This window comes from Larimichthys crocea, chromosome XIV, assembly GCF_000972845.2.
Source record: "Larimichthys crocea isolate SSNF chromosome XIV, L_crocea_2.0, whole genome shotgun sequence".
In the NCBI taxonomy this organism is placed as follows: Eukaryota; Metazoa; Chordata; class Actinopteri; family Sciaenidae; genus Larimichthys; species Larimichthys crocea.
Window position 1 is genome coordinate 11,709,327 of NC_040024.1, and position 24,301 is coordinate 11,733,627.

Sequence of the window (24,301 nt, forward strand, 5' to 3'; positions counted from 1 at the left end):
TTCACATTTGGCTGTTAAACCACTTTTTGCCTCAATTTTGGTGTTGCTGAGTAATAAAATCTATATAATTTAAGATAATATTATAGAAATGTAACAATACTGCAATGGATTATTGCTATGTTTTATTACAATATATTGGTCAACATTACTGGATTGTTTAATGTTTAATTTGATCTGAAATCCAACTGAAACTGAACACAACTGTGTTAATCTTCCTTTTATGGAATATAATGTTTAATCTTAAATAAGCTGACTATCAGAATTGAGCAGCAGGCTGCTGTACATTTACCTGCTTCATCCAATTCCCTGCCTTGACCTAATAACCTGCTGCCATGCTGAAACCAAACCAGAGCTCCAAAACAACTTCAACACATTTGTTGTTCCTATGCAAACAGAAAAGTTTAGCTTGTATTACTGAGAGGTTATGTAACGGGGTGACAACAGGAAAAAGTTTTCTCATTTAACTTTTCAAGTCACGCCATGTACAGTATATCAGATGGGGGAAAAATGAGTGGCTAGGAGATTGGCTAGGAAAGCATGAATGATTTACAAGGAATATGTATAATAGGGAATATGTTCTGATTCAACTTATTTGGTTCTCAAAGCTAAAACAAACATCTGGTGGCTCACAAAGTGCACCTCCCACTGCTTCTAAAGCTCTCTGAAGACAGTCAGTCTGGATGACACAGCAGGTGAGTCCTGGAAGTCATTTGGTTATTTTGCTTATGATGACAGTTGTTCGTGTTCACAAACATTGATCGGACTATTGTAGAACTCAAGAATAACATATGTCTTGAGTTGAGTGATATTCCAGTCAAATGTTTAAACATCTGCAATGCAGATAATGTAGTTCCAACCATGCAGAGTGACTGTCAGTGGTTGGCCATCAATTCTTCACTGCTGACACGGTTTCCATTAACAACTTGATGATTCTAGCAGGTAATTGGTGCACAGTCTGGCATTTATTCCTCAATCAGTCTTTCCACTGCATTCAACTTCAGTTTCTCTGTGGTTTACAGACATATAATACTGTATATCCACTGACATACACGATATAATAGACCTTTGAAATGCCGTGACATTTTGAAGGACACACATTTTCATAATTACTTTTGTTTCGCATTGTCAGAATAATCTCGCTTCATCATTCTCTTTCTTTTTTTGTTTTGTTTTGAGCACCATCAGAACTTTTGACAGTAGTCTGGACTTCAGGGTTGATGTAATTGTGCAGAGACTTGCTATTGAGGAAAAAGAATATCACACAATTTCTTCCTTCCAGAGGTAATCACGTAATTACATGATTAGACATTTTGGAGGAGAATGATGGAGGATAATTACGTGATGCTTTGTCATTTTAAAGAAAAAGTGCAGGAAAGACATACCTCTATTTCACCTTATGTGCACACAAGCATACATATATCTCTTCTTGATCTGCAAGATGTGTGTTATGTTTGACGCATGGAGTATTTATGTCCTTGTGTGTTGCCATGATGATAATTTATCCTCAGGTTGGACCTTCCATAGGCAATATGAGACCTTCAGAAAGGCTCCATTGTGTCCTCCAACCCTAGAGTCGGCTACAAAATAGAGGGGAGACAGAGAGGTCAAAGAACTAAGTGGAAAACATTAAAGAAATAAGAAGCAGCCTTATCTTCACTTCAGAGTTTTCACTGCTGCAGCTTTGTCTTTTTCTAAGTAAAGCTGAAATGATTATATGGTGTCATGATAGCTTTTATAGTTTTATCAAGATCCTGGCAAGTATCCATGCACCTGAGCTCATGACAAACTTACAACTCCCATCTTCCCGACCAACTCCTAATCCTGGGATTGACAGCTGAGGCCTGTGGGGAGCGTGATGAATAATTTGTGGGCAGAAAGAGCTGCAGGCAGGCAGAAAACTCGGAGACAAAAGTAATAAAATGGTGAAGTCAACAGCTTCATGAACTATTTATCTTTCTGGAACCGATATGTCCTCTCCTTCAGTCTCATTCTGTACTGTTCCACTCTAGCCACCTCACTTGTCAAAGCCCACAGCAGTCCAGACTTTATTGAAACTTTGATTCAGTTTCTCAAGTTGTCACTTTCTAAGGAGTGTGTGCAATAAAGGAGACAGGTTATTGGGAAGAAGAACAGAGAAAGGGAATAATGAAAAAAGAAACCTTTACCGGAGAGGAGAAAAAAAAAGCAGAAAACCCCCACAGTACAGTGCGATCTGAGGTCTGAGGAAGCACAAAAGTTGACAATGATCAATAACATTAATATGGGCTGCTGCAGACTGTCTGCTTCAGGCAGATGAACTATCTGCTGCTGAGAAAGACGATAGGCAATAGTGACGGAGTAATGCTATTGTGTGATATTTAGCCTTCAAAAGTTTTTTTTGTAGACTTGAGTGATCTTACCTCTCGCTGATGCTTTTAAAGTTTGCATAGTAGAATGCATTTATACCAAACCGCACAGTCTAAACATTTTGGCACATGCAAAACCTTTTACAGGCGTAAGCTCCTCCGGGAAAGAGTGTCGACTGTTATACAAACTATTCCAGTTAGGTTAGCCCGGCCCGTCTATGGTATTGCTTAAAGATACTCCCAATGTGATTATATCAATGGGAGCATTGTGGTTTTCCGCCAAATTAGCGAGCAACATGGGACAAAAAGTAAGTTTGTAACCGTGAGAACAGTGTTGACATTGTTCAGCGATGTTATTGTTCACCAATTGGAGTGAGGCAAAAAAGCTGAATGTGATGAAAAGTCTTGAGGGGGGCTTCTCACCGCAATAACAACAGCGAAGTGAAGAGATGTTGCTTCCTCTGAGATATGCAACCAAACTCATAAAGTCATAAAAAGCACACTACACTGACTATTAACCAGAAATAATCAGGGTTCCCACACCTTTTTCATGAACAAATTCAAGCACTTTTCAAGCACCTTCAAGCACCAGTTTTTCCATTTTTCCAGCACCTTTAAATAGGTAGCCTACTAGTTGTGTTTGCCATGATGGTCATGGGAAGCGCAGCGGTGCCACTGTATGGCATAATAATATGGGTCTAATTAGCATTATTTCATATGGTGGTAGATTGACTGTTTTGATTTTTAACTAATTGTGAATTGGCTTGTATTCTCAGCTTGTGAGCGGTGTATTGTGTAACTACCATAGCGCAATAACAGTGACAAATAGACATCACACAAATTTCAAGCATTTTCAAGCACTTCACAAAAAATTCAAGCATTTTCACAACCTTGAAAACACTGAATTGAAATTCAAGCATTTTCAAGGAATTCAAACACCCGTGGGAACCCTGCAGAAATAATACACATTAATAATGAGTGTACTTCATTAAGGTTAACCCTAAACCAGCCAATAGTAACGCTCCAGCTTTGCCATTTCACTGTGTCTGCTGTGGAAAGGTGGAATAGTGCATGCTGGTTTCTATGGTTACCATACACAAGTGAGGCAGAGCCTTAATTAACACTATTGGTTACACCTGTGCAGATGAAACAGATCTATATGTGCTTTAAGGTAGTACATCTTTTTTTATAATTGCCTGACATGCCTTATTATTACATTAATCTCTGTATTACACGCCTGATACATTTTATGTTACATATCATGGACATTTATCAAGCGAAGCCGATTTTAGCACGTTAAAAAATGCGCCACAAAGTAGCTTCAAACTGTAGCCACAGTTAGCTGACAGCGGCTAGCTAATTAGCCCACCTCATAACTTATACAACTAAACAAAAAATATTTAGCAACAGTTATGTACTCTCACCTTTTATGGCTGTAAATTAACAATATGTTTTTTTTTTTCTTCCGTGACACACAGCAGCAAAAATACACCCACAATATTTCAGGCAGTCTGGTCACTTAATGCTAATATAGGTACGGCGAGGATGGCGCCATCTGCCATATGCGGTTAAATATAATACTTTTATTAATATGTACGGCTGGTAAATATGACATACTTTAATGGCAGTTAATAACATTTGGTATCGCTCCATAATATGTAATGTAATGTAATATTTACCATGGCTTGATGTTGAAGTTAATAGAGCAGACAGAGGGTCATCCCTTTATTGGGAGTTGGTTCAGTCCATTGTTAGTCAGGTGTATTGGTCAGGTGTTTCTGAAGCCAAACACTGAACCTTCTGGTGTGCAGGTGTTGTCCATTTAACACACTCAGTTAACACATAGTCAAATATCAACAAGCCAACATTAAGTCCATCTTTATGTGACCTAACCAGGCTGTTCCTCTAATGCAAAAACTGCCACTGTTCTCAGACATTAACAGTCTCCTGACGTATTTCACTTCAGTCATTAGTCCGCTTTAGCTTTTTGTCTCACTCAGCATTTTGGTTTTCAGGGCATCATCTTATTTTTTTTACATCTCTGGAGGCTTTTAACTCATTAACACATATTTGCTAAAATTACACTAATTCATACAAAATTAACTAGATTTGTTTTAATTAACTAGGCTTTCCCCGAGTCAGCAACCATACCAGGAAGGCAGGCTTCTGGTAAACACGTGGTAAAGCTATGTTTGGTTTATTTAAGTCTGGAGGCCATTTTGTTATCTAAATAGCTGACAAAGTGCATCTTCATTACAATCTCATTCCCCATGTAGGTTTAAATCCACATCATGGTCTGAAGCGGAATGTTAGTCAGATGTCCCTACGGTCAAACACAAGTATGAAACATCTCTGTTTGCCTTGTATCACATGCCTGCCTCTTATTTTTGACCCATCTCAAGCTTTTAACAAGTGCAAGGTGAAAATGGAGAGGGCCCCTGTGGCATCCCTAACAGCAAGTTGACCCCCAGCTGAGCAAGGCCACTTCAGTGACTTCCTCTAAAGGGTAAGTACTGTAATGTAACTCTGGTATGACTCTGCTCTGAGTGCTCTTTCGCTGTCTCACCCTCTTTTCTGCCACTTGGATTGTCCAAGAGTTGAACCCATCACAGACAGCAGTAGGAAAGTTCACGATCCCACTTTTAGCATGTTTTATTTAAAGACAGAAATGAAACATTAAGTTCCCTCTCTAACCTTTTTTTTTTTTTTCATGGGATGGAGAGAGAGTGGAGGAAAAAGCTCTGCTGTTGGTGATAGTGTCAAGTCATCAGAGAGAGCTCATAAAGCAGCTCACCTCAATTACCTGTCCAAAATATTGCTGCTCGCTATCGCCACAGAGTGCTCCAGGACACAGTGTGTGCTCAAGAGAGACAAACACACAAGCAGTCAACAAATATATATTTTTAAAAGAGCTGTCTCAAAAAGTACCGTGACTACAACCGGATTTCATTTTGGAATATATTAAGCACAGATTATTTCCTTATGAGCACATATGAAGGTTAACTGGCCAATTAAAAAAAATCAAATAGTCTCCTGTTTTTTATTAAATAAACTCAGACGCAGGCCAACAAACTTACAGCTTACGTAAGCAATGCCAGTTACATCTTATGTAAGTTTGTGTCTGTGTGCATTTTAAGGCTCACTCCATGGCTTTAATGCACTTGCTTGTGACTGTGGAGCTCTGGAAAAACAGCCTACACCTGCAATATATCCACTGCAGGAAACTGAAGACTAGGTTTTGGTCGCCCTCTACATACTGCATATCTTGGCACCTTGGCTAAATTTAGCAAATTCTTTGCACATTAAGCTATTTTATAAAATAAAACGGTCAAGTATTGAAAACTCTCATAAGTGGCAAAAAATAAACATTGTTACCAAAAGACAGGATAGAAAGAAGCTCATCTATATTTAAAGCATAATAAATTATTACTTTGGCATATAAAACCTAACTCTCATACTTGGTTACACTTGTGCATAAACAGCGGCTGCTCTATGCATCACAGAGTAGTTTTCATACTTTTTTTCTTTGCAAGTCAGATTATGGCTGGCTACCTGTGAGCGGATGTGGACATGCATCTGTTTGTAAGTGTTCCGAACTGAATAAAATGCGAAGGCGAGTCAGTGGGGAGCCGGTGTTGGAATGAGCAGGATTGATGTGCGCACAGCAGACGGCCTCGGACCCATCATCGGCTTGTCTAAATTGAGCTCCCAGGTTTATTCAGTGTAGAATATACCTGCAGTATACTGGCCTTTACGAGTCTCTGCTGCACAGGAGGCCACTGCAGAGAGGTCATTGTAGTAGTCTTATTCACACATGAATGCACATGCGATCCGTACACGGACACACACTGTTGGTGAGCAGACCTGTGCAGAGGGCTAAATTAGGAACAAAGCTGGAATACCGGGGTGTTACTGGAACAGATTTGTTGAATTCTGTGCATCAGACAGACCAGCTGTGTGTCTAGACACTGTTATTTAGTACTAAGGGGACAGATGTAGCACAAGTTTACGTTTTTACTTTCAAGAAATACTGCACAGCGCAAGTGTTTTGTTTGCGTAGGCACATGAACAGCCAGTACAAGACAAAAGCTCCTCTGGAGTTGGACAGAAATTTACTTTAAATAAAACAGCAAAAATACCAAAATGCTGCCACTGTTTTAAGAGGAATGGCAAGGAGGGACTCTTTTCATTCTCTCTCATATCTTATTTATTAGTTATTCATTGGTGGAAAGGGAAGAAACTCACTCTCTTTGTTTGTTTGTTGGGTAACATCCGATGAAGGTGTTGACAAAGTTTTTGCTGCACTTTCTAGACACTGCCAGCCCATTGTGTTGCCCCTCAAAATTTAATAACTGACGCTAGTTCAGGGTTTTAAATCTGCTTTCATGCACCCTTGAGGCTCAATGTCAGCCAGTATGGTTCAGGGCAGGAGTACTGTCTTAGCTTGTGTCAGTGCTGTCAAGAAAGATGGAGCTGTGGCACAGGTATAATATATATTACTAGAACATGATTGATTGGTTTGAATCAACATTGGGTGAAGACATTGACAAATATACTATAGCTCAAGTGAAAAAGTGGATAAAAAGAAGTCTTTATTTTAAAAATGCACCTTAACTAATGTCAAACATGCACTTTAGCAGTAGTTAGTTCATTTACATATCCCGACATCCACTCTGGCGCTATAAAAAACAAATATACAAATGAAAATCAATACCTCTTTGGATTGCTGTAATCACCCTAAGTATTAAGCTGTTACATTTAAGTCAAGCGATGTCAGTCATGTTTGTTTCCAGCAGTGTAACGGTGTCATTGATCCTTGATGGTATTAAGAGATTAAAAAGGCTCCCCCCCGTCCTCTCCGTGTTGTTGACAAGCGTTGTGACTCATTACAGCCATTAGCATTAAGCTGGCTCATCAATAAGCACTTGGCTGATCCATCAGTCTTCCTCAGATGTAGCCCAGGGGACCCTACCACAGGTCCCCTGCCAGCTACTTTATGGACACCCTTGATCTGTCGGTCACACGCATACATACATTCACCTGCCCTGATGTTTGCCTGACAGGGAGGATTCAAGTGTCAGTGCGGGCCTCCTTTGGTTAAAGCGCTTTGTTCATGCTGCTCTAAGTGATGTGTCAGTGTAACCACTTCTGCTTGTCAGCATGTTGGTGTTTGTCAGTGCACTCTTGTTTGTGATTTTGTTTTGTGTTGACTTGATCACTGAGGCCTTGAATGTGTGTGTGTGTGTGTGTGTGTGTGTGTGTGTGTGGGAGATTCTCTAAGTTACTGTTTGTTCTATATCTGTCAACTTTGGTAATGTCTGTCCTGTACAGTGTTTTCATTTATGTATGCCATGTAAGTGTCGGCCTGTGTGTGTAACTGTGGAAGTGTCTGGGTATGGCAGTGTCAGTCAGCATGAGACTATGCAGTGTCAATGTATGACAGCCTGCTGTAGTCTGATGTGATAGTGTGCCACAGTGAATGACAATGTCTCAACTTAGAAACCAGTGTGTACTCTTTGAGAGGGAGTGTGTGAGAGACAGAGCCAAAAAAAGACAGGAGTAAAGGATAGATGTCAGTGGGTACTACAGCTCATCGTGGAGGGCCTCTCCCTCTGCATGGTCCAGAGCTCCCATCAACAGCAGGGCACCAGTAGTGTTGTCTCGGACAAAGATGATGAAGGGGTGATCGGCGTAGAACAGCTTGGGCTTTTCTATGTTCTCCTCCTCCAGATCTACATCTGCTTTCCCAGAATGAGCAGCCAGCTCTAGGGAGGCCCACTGGAGAACAGCACCCAGGTGGACTTTCCCCTTGCTCTTGTCTGACACCCCGGAGAAATCGGCTGCATTCTGGTCCCAGGCGTCGGTCAAGCCCAGAGCAGACAGCTGCTTCTGAAATTGCAAAAAAAAAAAAATCATTATCACTATCTTGAATCAGTTCTCCCACAGCATCAGGCCATCCTATATAGAGTTGTCCCACACGTGTTCACGAACAAGCAGCTGCCAGGACACTGATCAATTATGCACGCAAGAAGACCAAACAACAAGTAGGAGGGACGGCAGATTTTAAATTTTCATGATGCGGTGACCTTCAGAGGTGGGAAACACGCGCTGCCCTTCCTGAACCTCGCCTCATGATTAACGGAAACATAAACATGTCGTCTGAAACAGTCAATCAGTAACTTTTCTAAGGGAGTTTTTCACCATAATGTTTATTTACTTTCTATACCAAAAAATGTGCGATGGGAACGAGGCTGACAGTTGCCCTTGTTGTGAGCTGGCAGAACAAAGTGGGCGACAGGCAGAGAGGAGACGGAAGGAGGAAGCAGAGGATGAATAATTTAAGAGTGATGCCCCGTGACCTCAGCACCTCCTTTGTTTTGCCTCTGATATGAATTCCGCAGAAAGTCGTCGTCATGACAGGTAGTTTATCCTCCCATGGCAGAGGGCCACTCACAGTGACAGGCTTCTCCAGGGGCCAGATGAGACCATGTGTGGGGGTGTGAGTGTGCGACTGTGCGGACTTGTGTGTGGATGTGCGGAAGGCAAAAGTTGCAGAGGAAGACGAGAGGGTGAAGATCTTGTTTTTTCTGGCATTGTTGAAACTTTAGCTGATTAAAGTCTTGATCGAAAAGATCTTTCAGCGGCTGACAAGGACACAGAAGTATTTGGATTTTTGGAGTTTTCTGGAAAATGCCGACTTAGGCTCTCTTTTCAAGACTACATCCTTAAAGCTCTGCTCAGCTCTTAAAACATCGTGCTAATGGACAATTGTAATGTAATCCATGTAGAATGTCTACTTAAAAGTTAAGAGGCGCAGGCAACAAGAAGTTAAACTGGATCATGTCGGCTTACGGCTAAACATGAAATAAGTAGATGTACAGGTACAGTATATGCAGTTGTAGGCATCTGTCATTCCATATCCAGTGTTTTCATGCAAAGCTCCTTCTCCACACAGACATACACACCACCTCCTGCTCTAATGCACTTCTATTGTCCTCATCCATTATTCCTCCTCTCTTCCTCCATCCGCTACCACTATATCACTGTCTCCCTCTGCTGCTCTGCCACTTGCCTGGCATCCCCATCCCTCATCTGCCCCACGTGCCTCTGTTTTATCCCACTCTGTCTCTCTCTCTCTCTGCTCCTAACTCCGTCTTTTTCCTCCCCGCCTCATCCTTCTCTTCCCGTCTGACAGGCCAGCTCGCACCAGTATACGTCACATCCCTCGGCTTCTCGATCTTCGCCGGCAAATGATTGAGGTTTTTCCGCTCTTTATCTAACGTGGGAAACAGGAACGTGTTTAAGATGGAGGATTTCCTCAAACGTGTGCGTGGTTTCTGTGTCTCTCTGTGCCACTGGTGTCCGTCTTTCTGTATTCACCTCACCAGTATCCCCTCAGGACCTGGCTCACTTGGCCTAAAGTAGTGCAGGTTTCACTATGAAGTATATAAATAGTACCAACCAACCCCACATGACCCAGCCCTTCTCCGTGACTCTCTTACTCTGCTTGTCAAGGAAAAACACTTGGTTAATTTTTTTTTTATGTCTTTAAAAATTAAAAGGGACCCTGGCTGCACACCGGGAAACAGGCCAGAGGTGTCAGAGGAGCCTATGGAGGCCTTGTGCGCGGCAGAGGTGTGGCACTGCATTATGTGGGGAGAAAAGCCTCTGGGAGGTGCTCTTTGGCTGCCCTTTTTCTCTGAAGCACCACATGAATCTTAGATGGAACAGCACTGGGCGGACTGCTGATGTCTCACACACAGCATCAACGAGCTATTTGTCTGCAAGTGAGAGCCACAGGCATTGTCAGCTGGTGGCTTCCTCTGTGTGCGTGTGTGTGTGTATGTGTAAGGCTTACTTGGCCTACAGCCGTGCAAGTCTAACCAGGCCTGAGGTAGCATGGCATCAACCCTCAGGCGTGCAGCACTCTGCATCGCATTATTTCAGCTCGACGGCTGAGCCCGCTAAGAAGGCTTGTTGGGTGTACCTGTGGGGGTTTTAAGTGGATAGGTTGTGGCAGCCAGGACATGTTACATGTTACAGCTCAGTCCGTGAATGGTCATTGTGACTGATGTTAAGAGACAGAGAAGACTTAATAACGTCAATGGGGGAGAGAGAAAGATGAGAACAAAAGCAGAGACGACTGCTGCTAAACAGTGCTCTTTTTATAGAAGCCGCTGCCGGAAAACCATCAGACTACACACCGTCATGCAGATATGTTTTGTTCAAAGAACACATGCTGAAATGATCCAATGCATATCACTAGGTAACCTCTGAAATCCCATGAAACACATCTCATATGGCAGTGTATGCTTGTGTAACCATTTCTCATACTTCTTTGATTGTCTTATGGGATGTTTTATGTCTGTGAATCGCATGCCACGTTTACTACTTTTGGAAATGCATGAGAGCCAAGACGATTTTCCCCAAGGTACAATTAAGTATATTCTTTCCCATTCTATTCTGCAAGAATACGAACATTTGTGCTCCTGTACCAAAACAGAAATGGACATCAGTCAAAAATAGTCCAACTTGCTAATTGTAGCTCCAATTTGTGAAGAAAAGGCAGAGAAGAGCAGCAAATCCTCACTAATAAGAAGCTGGAGCTTGGGACCAATTGGTATTTCTGGTAGAAAGCAATACTCTATCATAAAAATAAATTCATCTTAATTATCTGTCTGTCAGTTTTCTTTTTAGTGCTTCTCCAACTATGTGACATCAACAATCTTAGTTCCAGTTGTAAAATACCAACGACCCTGATGGAAATCTTTCCCCTCTCTCTCCCCTAGTTTCCTGTCTGCCGCTTGACTGCTGCACAATTAAGTTAAAATGGTAAAAATCTTAATGAGGGTGCTGGGCATCGATGGGATCAGAAGTCACCGCGCACATGCTATGATTTCATCTCCACACTGGCAACACCAACTGATCCACTGGATAGAAAAAAAAACCCTGGTCCGATCAATTGCGATGCCTCCAACATTGCTATAATCAGCCCAACAGTCGTCTGTTATCCTTACATCCTATGCTTCTGCACGGTTTACACCTCCTGCTCCTTCTGGCTTAGCGATCAAGCCTGCCAGATGATTCTTTTAAGCCATCGCCACCTTTAACTAACTACAGACATGTTCTGCTTAATTCATTACTGCCCTCAGCATCCTGTGTGGGTGGTTTCAAGTATGCAGTATGTAGCATTGGCATCATCACAGCTTTCATGGACACATTTGATGCAAAAAAAGAAAAACCCTCTCTCTTTCTATCAGCTCTCTTGAGGCTTCAAAGCCTCGCCATCTCTTTATTGAGTCTCATCAGCAAAACTGCTATTGGTATCTTATTTACATGGACCTTTAGCTCTTGTGCGTGGTCAATATGCACTCTGTGTCTCGTTCATTTGCTCATGCGCACAGTATACACATGAACTGCTTTTTATTCCACAGGGCAATTTTACAACAACTGAAAAAAATAAATAAAGGAAAGCTAATGGTCATGAAACACATCTTATTAATTCATATGATGCGGGGCTGTGGTGGCTGTGTTAAAACAGCTGTCCCTTGACTGTATACCGTGGAGTGTGCTCTTGTAAATATTTGATGGCCTTTTGACCTCATTAGCCGTGATTGAGTGAGCTCTCCGGTGCACACTCATATGTCTTAGTCACCGACTGGAGATATAGCCAGAATGGAGCTCAAGCTCGGCCATTAGTGTGTATATGTGTGTGTGTGGCCTGGTCAGCACTGGATCAGAGACAGAGGGAGAGAGCGATGAGGGTGGTTTATTCAGTGACCTCTAGGCCAGGCTTGTTAAGAGGGTTCTCCGTCTCTCTGGCTACAGACTCCGACATAGTCTGCCCTTCACCAGAGGAGAACACCACAAATAGGGAGACATAAAGAAAGAAAAAGGCAGAATTCCGCAGCTATTTATAGTTCGCTGAGACACTTTCCACCTTGTCCCCGAGCAATCATTGACCCCCCTCGTCCTCCTCCACCTCTCTTGCTCACTTGCCTGCCGAATGTCACTCCTATTTAGGTCAGCAGAGCCAATGTGATGCTGAGTGATGGCGTATGACGATCACATGTGAGACCTACAAAAAGGAATTAGATCCACAGGACTGATATGACAAAGAGGACATGGGTTGAAGGAGGGAATGAGTGCGTTTGGATGTTGTAAATCTATGCAATGACTCAGAGGTGCGTCATTTTATTTGTGCCTTACTCAGAGCACAGGAGTCTTGGGGTTGACACACACACACACTACTATGATCTTCTGTTTGTCCAGATCTCCAAGCAGTAACTGACAGAGTGGTAAACAGAATTAATGCACAGTGATGAGCAATTATTTGCCAGGTCCAATTGGAAAAATGAATGTCAGAGAAGATACAGCAGGCTGTTGCTGGCCAGAGGGGTTGGACAGAAAGGCGGAATGCGAACAGAGTGGGTTGAGGGCCTGTTTAGAGCTTTAGGCCTCTCGTAATGGTTCCTCAAATGCACTTCCTTTTCTGAGAGCAAGAACGAAGTGAAACAACTAGGGACGAGTCAGCGAAAGTGCTTGTCCACAATTAGGTTACATAATGATAGCAAAGTACGACTAATTCTAGTTATTTGCAGGTTTTAAAAAAAGTACGAGTTTTTTTTCTTCTGTCTGGCAAAACCTCCTGCAGAGACAAAGGGGGATTTGAGTTACAGTACATGTTCTGCGCTTTTCCCTGGCAAAGTCATTGCCGTGTCAAAAGGAGTCGTTTCAAGCTTCAGTTCTAGATTACAGCCTCCTCCCAAGAGTGTCCTGGCAATGTTAATGTCAAAAGCTTGTTCTTCAGGGCATGGCTAGCAGAATAACATGGCAGCAACTCTTCAGAGATGTTTGTTAAACTGAAAAGGAGGGCAAAGTGGATTTCATCAGTCCATGATGAGGTTACAATGTACATGTAAAGAGGACATGGTATTAGGTTCCAGACAGTGTACCGGGCACTGGGGAAATGGGTTTTACTGGCATGCCCTCTGTATCTGTCAAGTTAAACTAACCCCTCTCTCTTTTTCTTTCTCTATGTCACACACCCACAACCGTTATACCGGTAGCTACCGTGTCTCTCTCTGACTCAAAGGATGTGAAAGTCGGAAGAGTTGCAAACAGACCCGAATCCGGTGAAGGTGAAGATGCATCCACGCAATTTGAAAATGTTTAAACTTGATAAAAATAGATTGTGCTGATTCCACGGTTGTATGACTCCACTTCATAATCTGAAAAGGAGAAAGGAAGTGGACTGACAGACCCACTGGAGGAAATAAAAAAAAAGTTGGAGTTTCTGGTGAGTTTTGAGATGAGTCAGTCTGAGCTGTAACATGCACACAGGCTCCACAGAGAGGTCATTGTGTACATTGCTAGGTAGCTAGCAATTTCTGACAGTCAGAACACAAACTACACACTCTACAAAAAATAAACCAGCTTTCAAATTTGTGAAAATAATACAAGGCAAAAAATGTAACAATCCTAAGTCTAAGTCATCATCTAATTTATCGTTCTAGACATATCACAAGCTGTAATGTTGCAGTTCCAAAGATACACTACATTGCCAAAAGTATTCACTCACCCATCCAAATAATCAAATTCAGGTGTTCCAATCACTTCCATGGCCACAGGTGTTTCTACAAACATTTGTGAAAGAATGGGTCACTCTCAGGAGCTCAGTGAATTCCAGCGTGGTACTGTGATAGGATGCCACCCGTGCAACAAGTCTAGTCGTGAAATTTCCTCGCTCTTAAATATTCCACAGTCAACTGTCAGTGGTATTATAACAAACTCAGGCCACATGATGGAGCGGGGTCAGCGGATGCTGAGGCACACAGTACGCAGAGGTCGCTAACTTCTTACTGCAGAGTCAATCGCTACACACCTCCAAACTTCATGTGGCCTTCAGATTAGCTCAAGAACAGTGCATAGAGAGCTTAATGGAATGGGTTTCCATGGCCGAGCAGCTGCATCCAAGCCATACTTCACCAAGTGCAATGCAAAGCGTCGGATGCAGTGGTGTAAAGCACGCTGCTACTGGACTCCAGAGCAGTGGAGACCAACCCGTTCTCATGCTGAACTGCGCTTCTCCATCTGGCAATCGGATGGACGAGTCTGGGTTTGGCGGTTGCCAGGAAAACGGTAGCTGTCTGATTGCATTGTGCCAAGTGTAAAGTTTGGTGGAGGGGGGATTATGGTGTGGGGTTGTTTTTCAGGAGTTGAGCTTGGCCCCTTAGTTCCAGTGAAAGGAACTCTGAATGCTTCAGCACACCAAGAGATTTTGGACAATTCCATGTTCCCAACTTTGTGGGAACAGTTTGGAGATGACCCCTTCTTCTTCCAACATGACTGTGCACCAGTGCACGAAGCAAGGTCCATAAAGACATGGATGAGAGTTTGTGTAGGCCAGTCAAGTTCATCCACACCAGAGTCCTGACCTCAACCCGACAGAACACCTTTGGGATGAATTAGAGCGGAGACTGAGAGCCAGGCCTTCTCATCCAACATCAGTGTGTGACCTCACAAATACACTTCTGGAAGAATGGTCAAAAACTCCCATAAACACACTCCTAAACCTTGTGGACAGGTTTCCCAGAAGAGTTGAAGCTGTTATAGCTGCAAAGGGTGGACCGACATCATATTAAACCCTATGGATTAAAATGGGATGTTACTTAAATTCATTATGCGAGTCAAGGCAGGTGAGCGAATACAGTGTATTTTAAAAGGGCCGGTGTGTCAGATTAAGGGGACTTTCTTTACAGAATATGACAGAAATGGAATATAACATGCATAATTATGATTGCATTGATGTACAATCAGCAAAAAATAAGAATTGTTATGGGGTTTTTTTTTAAACCTTAGAATGAGCTTTTTATATCTACAGATGCCACAGGAATGTATTCTGCCATGTTGAACCGCCATGTTTCTACAGTAGCAAATTCACAAAGAGTTTGAGCATTATGCATGCATATGCAAATAAACAAGCTCAAGAATCTGTTACAGAATCTTTTTTTTTTTTTTTAACCAGCAAAGAGCAGGGTACAAAACATTAATGTAGCAGTTTCTCATTGTGAGGTGGTGCTGACCGTCCCCTTTTGCCAGTTTAAATGGCAAACATTGCTCTTAAAGGTCATATCAGCTGTCGCTAATTTACATGAACTCTGAAAGTAACTTGATGACAGACCAGACGTAAAATTGGCTCTTGTCAGGTTGTGCCTGTACTCAGACAAAGATCATTTGTGAGGGAAGAACCTCCACTTAGTATAACACCACTGTACAGTCACAAGTGGATCATATATCATTTATAACAGTGTTATAAGTCTGATAATTAATCAACTTTATAGTTCTGAACCAGGACCATGTGTATTTGGATCAAGCAGCTTGTACAAAAAGTAAGATGTCCCATATTTAGGAGGCTGCACCTGTTTTACAAATACTTGATTGTGACAGTGAGTACATTATTTGGCAGCTGTTAACCTGTACAACTATGACTGCAGTCTTTGAAATGAAACTTTCTTTTTGCCCAGCAGGACAATCTCAAAGATGTGGAAGGCTGTGTGATTCAAGCAACTCGTCTGTGCCCTTGCCCCTGTTATGGACCCTGTGGCCTGGTCGAATACGTGCTCTTCCACTTGCTCGACAACTCTCCAACCTTGCAGTCAGCAGCAGGACAAAGCCTCCACTTTGGCCTGCTTGAACCTAAACAACCCCTATTCACTCACATTCGCTCCAGAGGCCACTAAGCTGCTGCCTGTCTGCCTGGTGCTCCTCCTGGCTTCCTCTTGCCTTACTTAGACCAGCTACCTGCTGGCTCCGGGGTTAAAAGAAGCAGAGATACAGGCAGACTACCAGCTGGACTGTGGCATGACCTTTGTGCTCCTGCAAAAGGAGGTCTACAGGGAGGCTCTTGAAGCCCACTGAGGCCATGGTCATCCTTGTGCCTCTCTTAGCATCCTAGCAGCCAGGGTTTGATTTCTTGCTGAAGGCTGTTAAAGCCCAATGTTGGGTGTACAGCTGGATGCCCATCACCTCAAGAGAGAGAGGAAAGGTGTGGGAAGGAGTGACATTCAAACTCACCTGAGTCAGAGTCTGCATTGAACTGGAAGGGGCGAGTCAGGCCTCCCACTGCTTTAGCTACTTAGAGCACTACAGAGGCAGAGGAAGAGGGAGACAGAAAAGTAGGCAAGAGACAGAGGTTACAGGTGAAGAATGCATGGAGGAGGAAATGCACAACCTGGAGGCAGTGCAGCAAGCCACAGGGACAACAGAGAGAGAGAGGAGGCGACAGAACCAAGCGAGGAGGAAGAGGAATGACATATGAATAGAGGAAGAAATGGTCTTCAAGTGGAAAAGAAAGAGAACCAAGATAAGCAGAGTGCACTTAAGGGAGAGGAGGTGGCCAAGACAGAAGCAGAGAACAAAGGAGAAGAGACATAAAAACCAAAGAAGAGGATGAAGGAGGCGAAGAAACAATGGGAACGATGACTGGATTTTTTGGAGATACGAGAAACCATATCAGGTGAAGTGAAAAATGACGCAGTGTGTGTGGACACAGGAAATGAATGAAAGATAGAAACTAAAAGAAGAAACAATTGAGGCTGCACGTAGGATCCTCTCTGTCAAATTTCACTATGCTATTCAAAAAGGCTGAGCAGCCACTTCTCCGCTTCACATTTAATGTACTGTAGAAGCACATCGCCTCAGTCTGCTGCGTCATGTACAGAAAGGCAAACTGAAAAGAACTAAGCAGTGCTACTCCCACAGAAACACACACCTGTAGATCCACCTACAAAGAAAACACCACAAAGCCCTGTTGTCAGGGGCAGGTGAGGTGACTCGGGAAATTAGGCCAATTCAAGATGGGCTGCGTCTGGCGGGGATGGAGCACCTGGTTGTTCACACTCACTCCAAGGATTTGCCAGAGCCAGCCAAGGCCCTAGGGGGAAATTCAGGAGCAGCCTTATGTGCACAACAAGCAGAGGGGGGAAAAAAGGATGCAACCACAGACCTAGAGGATGTACCCTGAACAAAGACATGATCTAAAATGGAACAGGGTGTCAGATGGTCTACATTGTAGAGTCGGTGACATAAAGAAAACTACAGAAGCCCTGATAATGCACTCGGAAGAGTTTCACAGCTTCTCAGGTGAGGAAGAACATCAGTCAAGTCTTTTATCCAAACATTTCAGAGCAGTCAGCCCCAGAAACACTACTCTGCCTGCCATACAACACAGCCTGATCTGTATGGAGTTCAGTTCATGGAAAGAAAAACATTACAATGTGATTTATTTAGAACTGGAAAGTATGGAACAAAGTCATGGAACAAGGTATAAAATTTGAACTGATGATGAATAACTGATGGAGCCTGAGGTCAACTTTATTCTATCTATTCCTCAACGTGAACTAAAACTACAATCACAATAGTGAGCTTTAAATTATCTACCATCACTTTAAAGTTAAAGTGTTCACTTTTAAGAACGTATTTCCAGGCATTTTCATGCACTATGGATGAAACCAGACATTTGTTTCACTAACCTGCAGACTGAGAGTGCTGGTGAGGTTCGCCTTGGGCATCGAGATGATCACACTGCTGATATTAGTCTTCTCGAGCCATTTGGAGAGCAGCTCGAGGGTCAGAAGTTTCTCCAACCTGTCCAGACTCTCGACGTGGAAGGGCAGCAGGAACACCACACTGGCCTTGCCCTGCCAAAGAGGCACCTCCAGAACCTGCACCATGTTTTCCATGTCCTCGTGGTGGCGGTACAAACCTGGAAGAGAGGTTGAGGATAGATCACGAAGTCAAGGAGAGAAGGAGCAGCTTTTCTGTGATGTAACACTTTTGCCTTTCAGCAGTAGTTCAGAGCTCTCTACAGAAGTTCTCTTGGAAGTTAGGTCAGACCTGTTAGCTTTTTCTGCTGTGTCACTGCAGTTATTTGGGGCCACCTGAGCTTTCACCTGCCTAACTGAACTGAACAGCAGAAAACACTACAGATACACTATGAATGTAACCTTAGATAGAATGGCAATAGATCACTGAAGTAATCTATTCCATGAAATGGAAATGACATTATAATATAACATTAAACAGAATACAATGTATCCCACCAACATCTTTTACTGCTGCCATAGCAGAAATTCACTCTGCCTTGTTGTTGTTTTAAGACGATACATAAAATATGAAAAGCGTGTTAAATAAATCATAAAGGTACACTGTGATAAATAGGAGGGAAGCAGATTGGACCTTACAGATGTTCAACCCATTTTATAACTCAAATTGCTTTTCACTGCATTTATTTGCTGGCAGGAGTACAGCCCACGACAGGCTGAGTTTTTTTTTTTTTTTTTACCTGCTCTGTGCATCATCATCACTTTGGTGTATTTCTTCCCCAAGAAGGTACGCTGATCTGTGCTCTCCTCGCTGAACTCTCTCTCCCACAGCCCTGAACAAACAGCCAAACAAACACAGAGAGGACAGAGCCATTTTGAATGCAAAATGCTTGACACAGAGAGACTGGAGGAAAGTACTGAATGATTGAAGGAGGTGAAAAAGGTGGACACTGGGTTAAACAATGCCATGTTCATAAATACATAGAGAACTGATACATGGTGACACTGGCTGACACTGCTCATGAATCATCAATATCTACTGCCCATTAAAAAAATGTCTACTCTTCTCAAAGCTGCTGAGCTGAGAGTGCTTCACTGAGGCAGTTATGAGGTCCTTAAGGCCACATTGTCCCATTCACTGCTCACCACATCCCACTTGACCCTACTAAACCTCTGACAGCTGTCAATTTAGGAGGGGCTGAGAGTAGTGGAATTACTGTTGTAATAACCTCACAACACTTTCCAAAAGCCACCGGTCCATTTACGGCCGAGCAGGGGGACACTGGACGGAGCGCGAGGTCGACCGATTATAACATGTACTTATGTCACTCTTTGTGAATGACACCCGGGGCCTGCTAGGGCCACAACTAATGATGACTTTCATTATTGATTAATCGTTTGAAAAGATCACCACGCTCACGACACAATACTGAAAGTGACAGAAGTCTGAAAACATCTAATGGCTCATTTGACCTGATGAAAGGACGACTGACTGGCTTTATCATTCAATATTTCATTGGACAACGTGTGCAGAGCTTTCTATTCTTCAAATAATGGATAATCAATTATGTCTTGAAAATGTCAGAACATACTGAAAAATAACCATTGCAAGCTCCAAGAGGCCTGGGTGACATCTTGAGATCGTTTTGTCTGATTCCAAAAACTGACACACAATTTAAAATACTCAAGTTAGAGTAAGGCAGTACATTTTCTGCAATGTCAAATATTTTCATTTGAATGTTTGGCATTTTTACTGGGAAATGACTGAACAAAGTAGTCTAGATTAAGTATTACACTTCACTTCAAGTTGGAGACAGATAAAATCAAGAGTCAGCAAGAGTCTGTACTGAAGCACAGCAGTGCTCTGAGCTAAATGCTGTCAGTGGGATACCAACATGCTCATCAAAGCTAACATTATTATTAGTTTGTTAGTCTGTGAACATTTATAAGTAGTAATAAATATTGTGCAACTGAGGCGGTGGGTATGTCATCTGTTTTGCAGGTATTTTTGAAATAAAGGACAAAACTATGAAAGAGGACCTGTTGCATCTGTCGATATAAAGGCTCATTCTAAGATAATACAAATATAAAGGATTCCTTTTTTCAGGTGATTATACACAAATTACAAGAGTATTGTAAATGATATTCCATTTCTGATATATTCTGTAAACAATCTGACTCACTGGAGTTATTAAATTAACCCTTAATCGTGTAAAATTGGTGCCGCTTCAAATTGTTTAATTGATTGATTCTGCAGATCGATCAATGAACAATTTGTTTCAGCAGCAGGGCTGGCTTTCCCAATAAAACCCACCCCACTTCTATTGGACCTCAGTCAATCACAAGTCACAGCAAAACGACATGTGATTCTCACTCCCAGGCGTGTTAGTGCAAGTCACAGACATTCGCTCCGCTTCCCATAACATCAGAGAGTGTAAGATGATCGCACTGGAATTCAAAAACAACTGGCCCAAGGTTACTTGAAGTGGCAGGCGTGTTGTTGTAAAGATGACCTAATGATGAATAATTCCTCCACATGTGTATATATGTGTGTGTAAAGTTGTACCAAGCAGGGACCTGATGACCTCAAAAGTTTGCACAGCAGGCTCTGTTGATCTCTGTGTGGCTGCGTGAGCGTGTGTTTGGATGAGCCAGCCTGCTTTGGGTTTGCGCTGCATTATCTTCTTTTATACAGTAGGACAGCACTGAGACGGAGAGATCACTTGAAACCTAAATCCATTAATATCCATCAACAATAAACAACGAAAACAATTGCCCAGTTAAGAAATTCCAGTCGCTCACAGACTTACCAATTCATACTGTAAACTTCAGGCAGAAACCAGAGGAGGATCAATGAGAGAGACCGGCTCCCTCTTCTCCCTCATCAACTTTTGATTACAAGCAGTTGTGGTATTTCAGAAGCTATTATTACAGGTTAAATATGTGGGGACTTGTTGTTCTCTCTCGCCTCTCTTCTAGTTCCCCATGTTGTTGTGTTATCTTCTGGCGAAGTTTCTCTCTGCTGGGTTTTTTTTCCGTTTTCCCCCTTCTTCACAATCTTATTTTTCTTTTTCCGTCTCCCGTGTTTGTTTGTTTGTCTAAAACAGGAACAAAGCCTGAATTAATTAACTAGTGTGGACTGGAACTCCCAATGTAGGCCTTTTACGTCCCTCCACTGTCTGTCAATCTATGTTGCTCTCTCAGCAGGCCACGCTCTCTTTACTTTTCTCTTTTTTGCCCTTAACTTTTCTCCCATTAATTTTACACTGCGTTTCTTTGTCCCCTTCCCACTCAGAGATCTCCCCTTGCACTGCTCTTTCTCTGCAGTCGTCTCACCAGTCTCTTTGCATTTAACATCTCTCTACTATAAACATGTTCCACTACTAATTGCCTCTGACCTTCCCTTTCTTTGAATGCTGTATACAGCCCAGGGAAGGAAGGACAATGAAGAGATTTTTTTTTATCCCTTCAATAATTAACTTATGGGAATGAAAGTGAAACAAACAGAGGCAAGGAAGCAGATCCCTATTCAGTGCCACAAGAAATTCCGGCACCATCTCTGAAACCATTACATTATCACACACTATGAATTGCCTTAGGACCCTGAAATCAAAGACAAATGAAAAAAAAAGACTTACAACAAATGAGAGAGCAAGAAGCAAACTATCGACCACTTTTAAATTATGAATCAAAACTAAAGGAATCCAATTTTCCGTAATCTAATTTGTGTGCTACAATCTGCTGTATAATCTAATTTGTATATTTCCTTCGAAAAATTAATGAACCAACCAACGAGGGCCGGTTCACAGAAAAACTCATTTTGTAATGAAGTCAAAACATCAAACAAAGAAAATTAATTAAATTGCTTATCAATGTATAGTCTGTCAGGGAATGTTATTTTCAAAAAGGCTGTCTATCTATTGGCAACCTGTTTTCACAGCAGCCTTGCCTTCCTTGCACCTAATAAAAAAGAATACCTGCAGGAGGAAACAGAGGGAACGGAGGCAGATAGAAGCAGATAAGGATGTGAACAGGAGACATGTGGAAAGAAGAGGAAGAGGAGACAGGGGTAGATTAGACACGCGATAAACGGTGACAAAAGGCGCAGAGACTAACGCCACAAAAGGAACAAGGGAAACAGAAGGATATATTTAACACATCATCATCTTTTGTGAGGACTGCGAATAAGAGTGAGATTCGACGTCAGCGGGCACGCAAATCTTCGCTGCGCTCTGAGAAAGACAGAGATGGTAGATTACATTCCTGAAAAGTTATCGTGAAAATGGAAAATAAGCTGGGTTTTTTTTCACTCTCAACTAAAATAGTAGTACTACTTGTGAATCCTTCAACAGCCAAAAAAAAACAAACCACGAAATTAATCTTGTTTGTAAACGGGCATAATGACAAACAATGAAATGCAGATAAGGATTATAGGGATATGTTTTCGGGATGCAACTGTTCGATCACAGATGGGGCTTCTAAACTAAATGCATCCGTGCAGACACACTGACTAGTTTCCACCACTGCCCCCCCCCCCCGTCACAAAGAACAGATCTGAGCCAAGCTGTGCTGCCGCAGACTTGGAGCGCTCCAAGCACAGATGTTAGGCATGACACCGAGGGAGAGAGTCTGGACACTTGTTACTCAATTATTTAAGATGACACATCACCCCCCAATGGAAGATGAATAAGCGGCTCAGTGATAGACCCCAGAATCATCCTTTATCTGCTGTGTCCACCAGCTGGAGTCCACTGCACGCACGCACACAGCCATGCACACTTGCACAAGGGTGGGGATGCTGGCACGCACAGTGTAGTGGGCAAACTGGCGTGTAGGCTCTCAGTGTTGCCTGAACACTGGAAACAGTACATGTGCGTGCCATGTTAATATTCTAAGACTCCTCATCCGGTGCAGCAAACCACTTCAATTTGGAAACGTTGCATAATTGCAAATGACGCCACAATTACAAAGCACAACAGTCTCATTCAGCATCAGTCAGACCAGCCTTGCTGCTATGTTACGTGTCTGCAGCTAACCAGTTATGCCATTGGATACTCACCATGATGAAATATTCAGCTGGCTACAGAGCTGCGGTCGCATCCAGAACTGTTTTGGACGCACTGGCAAATGATGACATGTTTGCATACCATATCCCATTTCCCATTACTTGAACAATAGGTCATATTTTCCATTGTATTGTGACCACAGACCAAAGTTACCATGGTGATCTGAGTATAGATGAGCCCCAATACTAGCCCACTAGTAACTACTTGTGTGATTCAACTCACCTTTAAAGCGCAGGGCGCTGGCCAGTATCAGAGCTCCAGCCTTAGCCTTGATTTCAGCCCCTAAAGGAGCTCCCTCCAGCCCACCAAGCCCAGCTTTAACCCAGCCATGGAGCTGCTTCAGGTCAGCTTTGGAGTCTCCTTTCCCCAGTGGCTGATGCTGCACTCTGAACCTGGCTTGGCTGTCCTTCACAAACGCCTGACTGACCGGAGGAGCTTGCTTGGAAAACAGAGCCGAGGACGCGTGCAGGTGAAAGCTGGTCCCATTGGCTTTAGCGAAGCTCTCCAACGCCGTGGACACAAGCTCCCCAGCATGGGCTCCAGTCTTGGCGGGGGATGAGGTCTTGAGGAGGTCTTGGAGCTGGCTGGCAGTGGTGCCCGCCGACCCTCCACCTAGCGCTCCGAGCGAGGATGCCACAAGCAGAGGGGAGAAGACGGTGTTCACTGAGCCCGAGTCGGAACGGAGGGCCTGGTACAGGCGCAGACCCAGAGCCCAGCTGGGGTCACCCAGAGGAGCTGGTGGGCGAGGTGGAGGGGTGGCTGGGCTGGTAGCAGGGCTCTTCTTCTTATCGGCAGTGCTGCCCTGCACCAGGAGTACTGGCAAAGAAATGAGTATGTAGACAGAAAGCCTGGGCAGCATGGCAGATCTAGAAGAAAGCAGATGATCTCACTTATAACACAAGAAAATATAACTCGCACATATTTCGACCTATTTTAATAGTGAAATTCTGCTCGTGCTGCTATTGCACCGCTTTCATATTTGAGATCAAGCAATATAAACACAGCCTAAGGGTTCCCACTTTGCTATAAAACTCCTACTTGTGCAAACATCAGCCCCTGCATGAAGCCACAGCAGCAAACTAGGATCTTGTAAATTCCTCCCCACTTGAAAACATGGTTATTATCTCACCCAAAACAGTGGGACAATTAACTCTGATGAAGTTTAAAAAGAACGCGAGCAAGTGATTGAAAAGGAGAAAATAAAAACACCAGTCAATCTATCTTCGTCTCACACACACACACACACACACACAAAAAAAAAAAAAGACTGAGTCATTGATTTCGT

General features: G+C 43.0%; 1 protein-coding gene across 7 annotated transcripts in view; it reads right to left on the reverse strand.

Moving 5' to 3' along the window:
* Window positions 1-6,907: 6,907 nt before the first annotated feature.
* Window positions 6,908-24,301, reverse strand: part of serpinh2 (serine (or cysteine) peptidase inhibitor, clade H, member 2) — a 99,193-nt gene continuing 81,799 nt past the window's right edge. For 6 of the 7 annotated variants that reach the window (XM_027287922.1, XM_010738765.3, XM_027287921.1 and 3 more), the window contains 4 exons: window positions 23,239-23,882; window positions 18,691-18,783; window positions 17,879-18,111; window positions 6,908-8,234 (listed from right to left, as the gene is read on the reverse strand). In XM_027287922.1, the coding sequence (XP_027143723.1) occupies window positions 7,929-8,234; window positions 17,879-18,111; window positions 18,691-18,783; window positions 23,239-23,875 (1,269 nt within the window). In that variant the 5' untranslated portion in view covers window positions 23,876-23,882 and the 3' untranslated portion in view covers window positions 6,908-7,928. Of the gene's footprint in view, window positions 8,235-17,878; window positions 18,112-18,690; window positions 18,784-23,238; window positions 23,883-24,145; window positions 24,256-24,301 lie in introns of those variants that run through there. The other variant, XM_010738766.3, reaches the window with a different exon arrangement.